At 41.1% G+C, this 13866-nt stretch overlaps 1 protein-coding gene across 23 annotated transcripts in view; it reads right to left on the bottom strand.

Moving 5' to 3' along the window:
• LOC127809175 (probable inactive DNA (cytosine-5)-methyltransferase DRM3) overlaps positions 1-13866 on the bottom strand; it is an 85836-nt gene that overhangs the window by 46095 nt on the left and 25875 nt on the right. For 20 of the 23 annotated variants that reach the window (XM_052347907.1, XM_052347906.1, XM_052347925.1 and 17 more), the window contains 2 exons: positions 8356-8451; positions 564-674 (listed from right to left, as the gene is read on the bottom strand). In XM_052347907.1, coding sequence (XP_052203867.1) covers positions 564-674; positions 8356-8451 — 207 coding nt within the window. Of the gene's footprint in view, positions 1-563; positions 675-8355; positions 8452-13866 lie in introns of those variants that run through there. The other 3 variants (XM_052347926.1, XM_052347927.1, XM_052347930.1) reach the window with 2 other exon arrangements.

Below are 13866 nucleotides of genomic sequence, written 5' to 3'. Positions count from 1 at the left end.
ATTGTCATTTCATTCGAGAAAAAATCCAACAAGACATTATATTAACTAGTCATGTCAAGACAGGTGAACAACTAGGTGATATATTCACAAAGGCATTGAATGGTTCTAGAATTGACTATCTATGTAACAAGTTGGGCATGATTAACATCTATGCTCCAACTTGAGGGGGAGTGTTATAGAAACTAGATCTAAAGCATTCAATGTTGTAAATATAGAAGGGTTAGGATAGTCAACTATGTAAATATGGAAAGTAGAATATCCTGAGTATAATCCTAGAATCTAGACTGTATATATTGGTGTAATATGCCTCTGCAATAGGAATATACAGAGTATTTTTCATCCATCTTTTACGGAAACAATGTTTCTGGGCCATGTTCATCATAAGTGAACAGCATCTCTCACAACCAGAACAAATTGTGATGTGTTTATGACAGCAGTTGGAACAATTTGCGCCTGTACCTAACCTCCATTACATTTATAGGAATCAAATGGACACAATTGACCTAGTAGAGAAAAGAAAGCAAATGAAAAGAGTATCAGACAAACAAAACTACAATATCTACCTCTTTTGGAGGTTCGAGTCCTAAAATATTGGGGGAACAGTTCGCGTCCTTGTCATCACCAAACAAGCTATCCAGAGAATCTGATGATTCAGAATAGGGTTTTTGAAGCTCCTGTTCCATTGAGAGCAAGTCAGCTTTAATTACATAACCTCAATTTGAAAGACTATAGCAAGAAGAAGAAGGTAACTAATACAACTTTTTAGATACTTGTATCTCAGAAAATGTTTCATAGCTACAAGTAAATCATGGAAGTGAGTTTTCCAGTGATTCATTTTGTTGCAATTAAGTACTCTATTCAATCTCATCATGCTGATCCTTGAGACAAACTCATACCATTTCTCTTGAGTTTCATTCTGAAGTATCAGTTCCCTATGTCTAAATGTAAAGTATTCGTCCATAAAGGAAGCAGAGCTATTAACTTGAAATTTAAAAAAATACTTTTGAAATTGGTTGTTGTGGACAACAGAAAATTTAAAAAACTACTGCAGAAAATGTTCTCTCTTTCCTTGGACCATAAAGAATTTGAAATCTACTGTAGCAATGCATCCTTGCCATGGTTCAGGATTTAGAGCATTTTGTTAATACCCATAGGGTATTCTTTCACTAAATTTAATTAATATTACAAGTCATGCGGGCCGGGGCGGGTGGAAGAGAGGGGGGGAGGGGGGAGGGGCGCACACGCAAAAGGATTAAATAATAACATTCATAATGAACTCTTTTTCTGTACTGACCTACAAGATAGAACATAAATATTCCAATGTAAATATATTTTATGCGTTTATGAGGGAGAAAAGCTTCAAGAGCAAGACAGACTTGCAAAACAGACATTACTTTTCAAGTAAAAGGCTTCATTAGGTACTGTGAAGCTTAGGAAGGAAACCCTAACTTTTAATATGTATATACAACTTAATTAAATTCATAGACTATACACCTCTATATATATATACAAATATAATAGGCCATGGGCCATGGGCTCTAACATAGGATTAACCCTAGACTATAACCATAAAACTCAATACTCCCTCTCAAGCTGGAGTATATATATCATATGCACCAAACTTGCTACAAATATACTCAATTCGAGGACTCCTGAGAGATTTAGTGAAAACATCTGTTAACTGGTCATTAGAATTGACAAAATCTGTGGTAATATAGCCAGATAAAATCTTCTCTCGAATAAAGTGACAATCTATCCCAATATTTATCTCGATATGATTGGAAGCAATATGTAATGCTGCTTGATTGTCGCAAATTGATCTCATCTGTGATATCTCCCCAAACTTGAGCTCCTGAAGCAATTGTTTTAATCAGATAAATTCACACGTTGCCAAAGCCATAGCACGATATTCTGCTTCTACACTCGACCTAGCAACATCCTCATGTTTCTTACTTTTCCAAGATACTAGGTTTCCTCCAACCAAAACACAATATCCTGAAGTAGACCGTCTATCAGAAGGAGAACCTGCCCAATCAGCATCAGAATATCCGACTACTTGAGTATGACCTCTGTTCTCATACAATAGTCCTCTACCTGAAGCTCTCTTAATATACCTAAGAATCCAGACTACCGCATCCCAGTGGCTATCGTAAGGAGACTGTAAAAACTGAATGACAATACTGACTGAGAAAGAAATATCTGGGCGAGTGATAGTGAGATAATTAAGTTTTTCGACTAGTCTGCGGTATCTTCCAAGATCAGCAAGAGGCTCTTCTTGTCCTGGTAAGAGCTTTACATTAGGGTCCATAGGAGAATCTATCGGCTTACAATCAAGCCTCCCAGTTTCTTCCAAAATGTCTAACACATACTTTTGTTGAGAGATAACAATACCAGAACTGGACTGAGCAACTTCTATGCTAAGAAAGTATTTAAGTAACCCCAAGTCCTTGGTCTAAAAATGATGGAAAAGATGTTTCTTCAATTGAATAACGCCATCCTGATCATCACCGGTAACAACAATATCATCCACATAGACAACCAAGTATATACACCTCCCTTATGATGTGTGTTTATAAAAAACCAAATGATCAGACTCACTACAAGTCATACCAAAGTCTTGAATGACAGCACTGAAATGACCAAACCAAACTCGAGGAGACTGCTTCAACCCATTTAGTGAGCAACGGAGTTTACAAATCTGCCCAGACTCCCCCTGAGCAACAAACCCAGGAGGTTGCTCCATATAAATCTCCTCCTGAAGCTCACCATGTAAGAAGGCATTCTTAATGTCCAGTTGATACAACGACCAGTGGCGCATAGCTACTATAGAGAGAAACAAACGCACAGAGGACATCTTAACAACAAGGGAAAAAGTGTCACCATAGTCAAGACCATAAACTTGAGTATACCCTTTGGCAACCAAACGGGCCTTAAGGCGATCAACCTGCCCATCAGGACCCACCTTAACAGTATAGATCCACCAACAGCTGACAAGAGATTTCCCTAGGGGTAAAGGAACCAAATCCCAAATACCATTGGAATGCAAAGCAGTCATCTCATCCACCATTGCTTGTCGCCACCCCAAATCAGAAAGTGCCTCACTAACAGTCTTAGGTACTAAAACAAAGGATAAGGAAGACACAAAAGCACAAAAAGGAGACGAGAGACGGTGATAGCTAAGAAAATTATAAATGGGATGAGGATTGCGAGAAGAACGGGTACCTTTCCGAAGGGCAATAGGAAGCAAATCCTCAGAAGGCAGTACCGCAACAGGTGGAGGGAGTGGAGCAGGATGTGAGGCAGCAGGAGTCGCTGAAGTAGTAAGAGATACAGGAGAAGGCGCAAGAATAACATCTCCACCGGGAGGAGACCGAGGCTGATGACGCTGATGATAAACCTGCAATGGAGTAAAAGAAGGAACAGGGAGAATAGGAGCAGGAGGACTCACGGGAAGAGGGATTGCCTCAGAAATGGGTTGACACTTGAAATGAGGCAAAGAGTAGAAAAGAGACGACTCAAAGAAGGTAACATCCGCCGAAAGAAAATAGCGGCGGGTGTCAGAAGAATAACACCGATAACCCTTTTGAATGCGAGAGTAACCACGAAAAATGCATTTGATGGATCGAGCAGACAATTTATCTTGACTGGGAGACATGTTATGGACAAAGCAGGTGCAACCAAAGACACAGGGAGGAAGAATATATAGTGGTTGATCAGGAAACAAGAGAGAGTGAGGAATCTGGTGCTGAAGAACCAAGGAGGGCATCCTGTTAATGAGATAGCAAGCAGCAAGGACAGCTTTAGCCCAAAAGCGAAAGGGAACATGATGATGTAGAAGAAGAATGCGAGCAATTTCAATCAAATGTCTGTTTTTACGCTCAGCAACCCCATTTTACTGTGGTGTATATGCACAAGATGACTGATGCAAGATCCCCTGAGAAGACATAAAGGTAGTAAAGGGAATGGAAAAATACTCAAGGGCATTGTCACTGTGCAATACTTGGACAGATGTATGAAATTGCGTTTTGATTTCAGCACAAAAGGATTCAAAAATTGAGAATAACTCAGAACGATTTTTCATTAAATATAACCATGTGCAACGAGAATAATCGTCGATAAATGTTACAAAATATTGAAAACCCAAAACAGACACGACACAACTAGGACCCCAGACATAGGAATGAACTAAAGCAAACGGGGACACAGCCCGATTATTGACACGCTTTGGAAAAGAAGTGCGAGACTGTTTTCCAAGTTGACAAGACTCACAATGAAAGGACGACAAACTAGATAAACTGGGGACCATCTTCTGAAACTTAGCCAAACTAGGATGTCCCAAACGATTGTGGAGAAGAGCAGGAGACTCAGTCACCGAGCAAGCAACAAGCGATGCAGGAAGGTTGAGATGATAGAGACCCTGCGACTCACATCCGACGCCAATCATCTGTCCCGTACCGCGATCCTAAATAGTAACAGAATGATCATCAAAGGTCATAGAACAATTTAAGGCACGTGTAAGTTTACTAACAGAGACAAGATTAAAGGGACAATGAGGAAGAAAAAGAACAGAATCTAAAGGTAGAGAAGGTAAGGGTTTGGCAATACCAATAGCTTTAGCAACCGCTTTGGACCCATTAGCTAATGTTACAGAAAGAAATAGAGTTAGAAAAATGAGAGAACAAATGGGGATTACTAGAGATATGGTTAGAGACACCTGAGTCCAGGACCCATGGTCCCAAAGAGGATGACTAAGTGAGACAGGCAGTGGAATCACCAAAATGGGTGACAGAAGCAACTGTGGATGAGGTTTGTTGTGATGTCTTATACTTGAGATACTCATCATAGTCAGCCCCAGTGAGAAGGACAAATTGCGGTGGATGACCATCAAAGGACTCAGATCGAGAACCATCAGCATGAGCAACATTAACACGAGGAGGGCAGCCATACAACTTATAACACTGTTCCTTAGTATGCCCCTACTTGTGACAGTAGTTACACTTGGGGCGTTTGCCCCGATTACCACGATCTCCTCCCTGTTCGCCACTACTCTGAACCTGTAACCTGTGAAGCCATGACTGAATGATCACCTGCAGAAGAGGGAGGCACTGTAGGAACAGATGAAACCCGAAGAAGACGAGAATACACTTCATCCATAATAGGTACAATAGGACTAGCAAGAATCTGATCACGAACAGCAGCAAGTTCAGGACCAATGGCAACAAGAGTACACACCATGAAGAACTTATCCTGCTAAGCTAGATCCTCTGCAGCAGTCTTACCAGTAGGTAACAAGGAGCTAAATTTAGCTTTAATAGAGGTCATCCGACCAAGAAAATCGGGAAGAGTCAAACCCTGTTGTCATAAACTGAGTAGATTAGACACCACTGAATACAGGTGTTGAATGTCATTAGTGTATAACGCCTTGGCCTGAGCCCACAATTCACAGCACATGGTATAGTTAGTATAGATCGAATGAAGAGAGGGATCAATTGACTGCCACAGGAAACTGCATAACAGAGCATCAGCTCTCTAGCACTCAAGTTTATTTGTGGTCACATTCTCAACCTTGGTAGTCAGATGATCCTGTAAACCTTGACCCATACACCATAGTTCAACCACCTTAGACCAAGAGATATAATTGGAACTGCCCATCAACTTCTCAGTAGCAATGGCTGGAGAGGGAGACAAAATACCAGAGAAGGAGCCAGATTTACTAGTACTAGCCATGTTGGACACAAAAGAGCCCTGCAAGATCAATAGGTATGAAACAAAAGGGTTAAATAAGCCAAAAAATAAAGGCTGGGTGATCCCATAGAGAATGAAGTGTGGAGGCGCGCTGGAGCGACGGCAGATGGCGGAAGCCGGTGACTGGCGGCGGCGGATGGCGACGAAACCACCGGGGCTGGGATGGACTGAAGGAGGCGAGTTCAATGGTGAAGACGGCGTTGCAATCGAAGTACTGGTGAGAGAGATCGGAGCAAAAAAGGCTCCGTGAACAGTGTGAGAGAGGCGGCGCATGGCGACGGCAACAATGACGTTCCTTCGAGAGTCAACAGATCGAAGGCCGGCAAATGCAATGGCGGTGGTAGTGTGCGTGATCGGTGGCCGGACGATGAAGAGCCGCTGCTGACCAGTAGCGCGAGAGGCAAAAACGCAGTGGGTGGCGACCACGGTGACACGGCAGGCTGCGGCAGTCGATGGCGACGCGACCGACGATGGTCGTCGGTGATGTGGGCGGCGGCGACAGCTAGGGTTTGTATGGTGGCTGCTAGGGTTTGTATGGCTCTGATACCATGTGAAACTTAGGAAGGAAACCCTAACTTTTAATATGTATATACAACTTAATTAAATTCATAGACTATACACCTATATATATATACAAATACAATGGGTCATAGGCTCTAACATAGGATTAACCCTAGACTATAACCATATAACTCAACAGATACCATGAAAAAAAAGAAGCAGCAAAGCTTTCAATTTAACTGATTTTTCCAATGACAATCTGTTGACAAATGGAGGAAACCAAATAAGGCTCCACCAGATACTATGAAATCAAGGAAGCAGCATTTTCAACCTAATTAGTCACCAGCAACAAATCCATTGGTAAATGGAGAAAACCAAAATTTACTATTTGGCACTCCACTAGATACTCTGAAACTTATAGCGGCATAGTTTCCACACCCGTAAACCTTTCTCACAGCATACTTAGTACTAAGTAGAGGAGAACTTAAATGACTATTTGCAACATTCCTAAAGTGAAAGAACAAGGAATCATTCCTCAAGATCAAAAATGAATTTCAGGGATTAAAAATGGCAAGAAGACTCAAGGCAACAGAAGGTGGCCAAATTACATTGACGACTACCAAACCACATTCTTTTTTTGTTTTTTGGGTTTTTATTTGTTTGGGGGGGGGGGGGGGGGGGGGGGGTGTCATAATCGAGCTATTTCCTTAAGTGAAATCCAAAAGTGCCATCAGACTGCCATTGGAGATTGACTCAATGCACATTTCTTTCTTCCTATCGTCTTTTCGACACTATAAAATCTGAAAGGCGTGTTGGAACTTTACATTCACATAAGCAAGAAAGATCAACATCAAGCTCAATTGTTTTGAGGAAGAACAATAAGCTTCCACCAATGCTGATTGTCAGGGTCCTATGTGGAATCCGGGGCGAATTTGTATTTTACTTACTATGATTGTAACAGTAAATGGTTAAGGCAATTGGAGGGTGTAGACATAGGCGGTTTAGGCAGTTGGTTGATGGTTAGGGGTTGTAGGAAGCTGTTATGTTAGTACTGTTAGAGGGTGTAACAACCAAGCTGTTATGTTAGTACTTTATGTAAGTGATTGGTTATTCAAAAAGGCTGTAAAATAATTATTTTCCTGATTTTGAGCACTGAAATATATTCATTTTGTCAAAGTGAGGATAGATATGTAATTTTTTTTTAACTTCAATTGGTTCAGTAAAGGCAAGTTGTTGCTTGCCGTTGTGTAAAAACGGCAGCCTAGAGCTCAAGAATCTAGGGTTGTTTGTACAAGTTTCTCAGGCGAGACGGGGTGAAAAATATTAGTGGACTGATAGTGGACCACAAGGTCAGATGAGACCTAGTAGAAATGGAAACAGGTGCATATGACACCAAACCACTATGAATCTCATGTGATTAAATGATTTGCTTGCTTTACTTTATCTCGCACACAGCAAACTAAAGAATAAGAAGCTATTTGATAAGATTTTTATTGACTCAATTCGCCCCCTCTTAGTCAAACTACCATGACATAAGGACCAACATGAGGTTCAGTTATATTTTGAAACAGACACCAATGTCTGACCCAATTACATAAAGTATGAACCAATGTTTTTCCTTTGAATTAAGCATCATTCTTTACTAAAATGAAAAGCTTATCAATTATGATAAAACACAAGTGAGTAGTTAAAGAAAGGTTAAACCAAAGTAGAAGTAAGTTGATGTTTAACACTAACTGGACCATGTTCGCAACTGCTGTGTAGGTGGACTCCTGGCCACAGAAGAATGTAGTAGAAAATAAAAAGGTAGAGAAAAACTTTCTTACAGAACACTATGTAGGATATATCACTTAAGAGGTGTATATATGTTACATTTTATCACATTCACGACTTGTGGTTCCATCTTGTAAAGGTTGGCATAACATTCACGATATCATCTAGGTGTTAAGTAACTATCATATCAATTATCTTCATTCATGACATGAAGATCCTTGTCATATCTACTTTTGTTTTCGTATGGTTGAATAAAAACCAGAACGGAAAAAAAACATGTGAAGGCATATATCAGAAAAGTAAACTGCGTTTCACAGACAAGGTAGAGAAATATACCTCCTTTGCATAACTATCTACAGCTGTTTCATCCTTGGTGTCACTAAACAAGACATCCACAGATTCTGAAGAATCAGATTGCGGTTTTTCAAGAGCCTGTTCATTCCAAGCAAGCAGCTTTCAGTTATCAAAGATACAACTGTTAAAAGTAAAAGCAATATGCATCTCATGGTTCATATGTTCAAACCAAAAGCACACATTCTCTAAACACAAGGATGGTTTATTTAGATTTAGCAAGATAAATGGAAGAAACTAATTAGCCATTAAGCAAATTCATCAAATTTGGTCTCATTTCCTCAATAAGATCAATAATCAATATGAAGAAGAAGAAGAAGAAAAAGAAGAATTTTCCCTCAAGGTCACGGATCAAATGCTCCAAGGACTATACAGTCCCTTTTGCACCAAAATGCACACATAAACACAACCTAAAAGATAAAAGAGTCATTTGACAAAGCAGATAAACAATTTTCTGCTTAAATGCAGCATATTTCGAATGGCACAAACATGAAGAAGTAATCAGCTCCAGAAGCACAATGCCAAAATACAGGTTTCACATTATAATCACTGTTAATCTATCTGGAACCAGAAACATTTTGCATGCTTGCAGATCTTAGCAAAAGAATGAAAAAGATGACTTCAGGTTGAAAATCAAAATCAAAAGAGTGTCTAGTTATGACATTGACTATCATTTCATAAATTATTTAATTTTAGAAACCCTACACTGTTTAGTTGTACAAAACAGTCCAAGTTTTCCATAACTCCACAGAAACTGGAAAACTAGAAAACTTGTTCAATACAAAAATTTTCCAAATGGAAAATGGAGATAGAAAATGCAATTTCCCAAACTTAAACTACTAAAACGAGTTTTCCATGCTTTCCTTATTAATTTGGAGAATTGGAAAATGTGATTTTCCAAAAAAAAGTCCACAAATCATCTCCATCTCCTTCTCCAATTACACAAAAGAAATTAAAACATCTCTCTTTTCCTTTCTAACATATGTTCTAATTTTCTAGATTGGAAATTAGTTTACGTATTTCTAACATTTGACACATTTTCCAAATTTTCTATAGAAAATGAAAACTAACATTTTATAGAGAATTGGAAATCGAAAACTAGAAATCATTTTCCACAGCTAAACACACCCTGAAGCTTCCAATTTATTAGTAGATAGAGGCCTTTAGAACAGAAACCAGAAACTAATGTTCTAATTTTCCAACATATAGAACGCGAACAATTCTTACTCTTTACATGATAAACTAAAGGGTAAACTTCATAAACCAACCTTGAGGTTGTCTAAATTGCACCGGCCACCACTGTGTTTTTGAAAATGTCACTGACTTCCCTTAAGGTTAACTACAGTGCAACACATAACACCCGTTGAAGATTGTTGGAGATTTCTGTCACGAACCCAGGGTTCGTGATAGGTTAGAAGAGGAATTGGAAGGAATTGAGGGAGGGAATTAAGAGAGAACATAATAGAGTAGAAGATTAAGGGGGAAATGAGAGATAGAGAGGGAAATGTCATGGTATAAACCATAAGCAGGGGAATAAAGCATGCAAGTGGCGAGTTGTCACATGCACGCGGGTAGCCAGTTGAGTAGTTAATTCTAGAAAGGGCTCTATTGTAAATAAAACTCCCTTTGGCAGGAATAGAAACGCAAAATCCTCTCTATATAAGGGACCGCGCAAACTGTATTGAGGCATGTTGAATTTGAATCAAAATCATTCTAAATTCTTTCTCAATTCTCTCTCTTTTCCCCGATCTCTCTTCCCTCTCTTTCTCGTGATTCTATCTCCCTAACTCTAGAGAATTCTCATAATTCTATGGAATTCATTGTCAGATTCACTAAGGTTTGATAAATTTGGTATCAGAGCTCGTTCTGGGTCGAAGAAGTAGATGGCAGAAGGAACTCGAATGAAGAATTTTGAGTCACAGGTGCAGCAACTCCATGCGACAGTGACCGATCTGCAAGCTCGGGTGGAACTACTAGAAATCGGATCCAATCGCAACCATGAAGCAATCACATCGATGGATAGAAAGGTGGATGAGTCTCTCGGCAATTTGGAGAGGAGGTTGGATGGGATTAGAGATGAAGTGGGAAACCCAAATTTGTGAGCAGTTGTAGAGCTTCATGGTAATGTTTACGCACCAGAATCAAGTAAGTTTATCACCTGATTTCTGACCAAGGGAAAGGACGGAACCGGTCCTTACTAGTGTCGGAGGAAGGAATGGAAATGTCGAGGCCTCTGAGATTGAGGTAGCACCGAGAATGGAAGAAGATATAGAAGGAGAATTCAGGCGCGAGGGACCAGTTATCCACAATCAACCGGGGTTCCCTATGTCTAAGATGGAGATTCCCATATTTGATGGGAGTAACCCGTGGTGGTGGGTGAGAAGATGTGAAAGGATGTTTGAGTGGTACAATATACCAAGGGAACGTAGGGTAACCTTGGCAGCCGCATACCTCAATGATGCGGGGGATGCCTAGTACCAAGGTTGGTCACAAAGTAGGGGAGAGTGCCCTTGGGGAGAATTTGCGGACAAATTATGCGAAAGGTTTAGAGACAGAAATAGGAATGATGTAGTAGAAGAAATCAATAAATTACGACAAGAAGGGAGTGTGCAGGCTTATCAAGCACAATTCGAAGAGCTACGATCGATTATGGTCACCTTGAACCCTCATCTGTCCGAAGCATATTTTGTCTCGAGCTTCTTGAGCGGATTGAACGAAGAGCTTCGACCCATAAACAAGATGCTAAGGCCGGAGACCGTGGAAGAGGCAGCAGAGAATGCAAGGTTACAAGAGATCATGGTAGAAGCAATCATGAAGAAACAGAGGCAATAGAACAAGGGAACTAATGGGGGACTCGTAAAGCCAATGATGAGAGGATATGGAAGGGAGTTGGTCAGGGTAAATCCTGGGGCAAGAGGGGTGACAGTGACTGCACCTGGCAGCCAATCGGTAGGCCAGAGTGGCAATGTGGTAGATCAAAGGAGACAGGCTGGGCTATGCTTCAAATGTGGTGATCGGTATCACCCGGAACATCAATGCAAGAGGCAACTACTCTTGCTAGAAGGTGAATAAGAAGCTGTGGAAAACGAAGAGGAGATAATGGAAGAAGAGAAGTTAGAAGAGGAAGGTAACGGAGAAATCTCGTTGCATACACTCAAGGGGTTAACCAACAATAAGATTATCAAGGTGGAAGGCAGGGTGCCTGACGGCTATCTAATGATTTTAATTGATAGTGGTTCCATCCACAGTTTCTTGGATGAGAGCACTGCCAAGAAGCTCCACTGCAGGATGACAAGAACCCAACCCTTGTTGGTGACCGTTGCCAACGGACACAAGGTGCTAAGCAAATCAGCTTGCACCAGGTTTTGTTGGGAAATGCAGGGCAAGTTGTTTGAGGCAGATTTGAGACTACTCAAGCTAGGGGGTTGTGATGCAGTGTTGGGAGTTGACTGGATGAAACAAGTGAGCCCTATCAGCTTCGATTTTAATCGAATGGAAGTGATTTTAGAGAAAGGGGGCAAGAAGATGACTCTCACGAGCAACAAAGAAATTGAGGCTTGTAAGATGATCACGGGAAGGAAGCTGTAGAAGCTGCTTAAAAACAAGTGGGCTCAAGTGACCCAATTGTTCTCAATCCAAGCTATTGAGGAGGCAGAGGAAGGAAGTGAGTCGCAAGGGGAATCTTACCTAGCAACACTCATCCGAGACCAAAATCAAATGGAGGTACATCAACTAGACTGTCTTAATATACTTTTGGCTGAGTATGAGGAATTGTTTGTAAAATCTAACTCCCTGCCACCCCCAAAGAGCCTTCGACCACTCAATCAACCTGAAGCCTAACTAAGAACTTGTTAACATCCGATTCTACCGATACCCCTCACCACAAAACCGAAATCGAAAAAATGATGAAAGAAATGCTGCAACAATCCTTAATCCAACCAAGCCAAAGCCCAAATGCATTCCCCATCCTACTTGTCAGGAAAAAGGATGGCTCATGACATTTTTGTGTTGACTACCGTCAACTTAACACCTTAACTATCAAAGATAAGTTTCCAATCCCTATAATCAAAGATTTACTTGATGAACTAAAGAATGCTTCAATTTTTTCTAAACTGGATTTACGCTCAGGGTACCATCAGATCCGCATGAAACCTGATGATATCCATAAGACCGCCTTTTGAACCCATTACGGCCACTACGAGTTCTTGGTGATGCCATATGGGCTCACCAATGCTCCTGCTACCTTCCAATCACTTATGAACCAAGTCTTTGAGCCCTTCCTACAGAAATTCATCCTAGTTTTCTTCGATGACATCCTAATTTACAGCCAAACTTACACCTAGCATTTGCAACACCTAAGGACTACATTAGATATCCTCAAGTCCAGCCAATTGTATATTATGCGATCTAAATGTGCCTTTGGCCAGAAGCAGGTGGAGTATTTGGGCCATGTTATTTCAGGGGCTGGGGTGAGTACTGATCCAAGGAAGGTAGCCGCCATGGTGAATTGGCCAAAGCCTACCAACTTGAAGGCTTTGAAGGGTTTCTTGGGACTAACAGGCTATTATAGGCGCTTTATAAGAAATTATGACCTCATAAGTCTGCCATTAACAAAGCTTCTGAAGAAAGATGGTTTTAAGTGGGGACCGGAGGCAGAGAAGGCATTTGGACAGTTGAAGGATGCCATGTCTAAAGCACCGATGTTGGGGTTACCAAATTTCAGTAAACCTTTCATCCTTGGGACGGATGCCTATGGAAAGGGAATAGGGGCAGTGTTAATGCAAGACGGAAGGCCCCTGGCTTATCTCAGTCAGTCCTTATCCTCCACCCTAAGGGATGGCACAAATGGCTTTCTCTTGCCCAATGGTGGTACAACTCCAGCCACCATGCCTCGATCAAAAGGTCACCCTTTAAAGCATTGTTTGGCTATCAACCCCCACTCCTTCCAACTGTTGGGGAGGGCACTACGGCAGCCACAGTGGAGGCTTATTTGGAAAAGAGGCAGAATGTCTTACAACAGCCCAAGGAGGAATTGGTCATGGCTCAAAACCACATGAAGCAATACGCAGATAGAAAGAGAAGCGAGAGCAAATTCAATGTAGGAGAAAAGGTCTATCTGAAACTCCGACCAACACACCTCAAGAAGATTGCCTAAGGGCAGATCACCAAGTTAAGTCCCAAGTACTACGGGCCCTACTCCATTGAAGCCAAGGTAGGAAGTGTGGCATATAGGTTGAAATTACCGAAGGAGACCAGGATCCACCCGGTCTTTCATGTATCATTACTTAAAAGGTCCGTAGAAGATCAGCAGGTGGCCTCTAATTTACTGCAACTATCATGGGAGGCAGACATGACAGCTCAATCCTAGACAAAAGGGACTTATACAAGCACGAGGCCCCAATTATTCAAGTGCTAGTTAGATGGTCCAATATTCCCCATGATAACAACACTTGGGTATACTTACTTGACCTTGGGAATACTTACTTGACCTACTAA

Source organism: Diospyros lotus, chromosome 9 (assembly GCF_014633365.1).
Source record: "Diospyros lotus cultivar Yz01 chromosome 9, ASM1463336v1, whole genome shotgun sequence".
Classification (NCBI taxonomy): Eukaryota; Viridiplantae; Streptophyta; class Magnoliopsida; order Ericales; family Ebenaceae; genus Diospyros; species Diospyros lotus.
The sequence above is the reverse complement of the archived record's forward strand: the minus strand, read 5'-3'. Positions and strand labels throughout refer to the sequence as shown.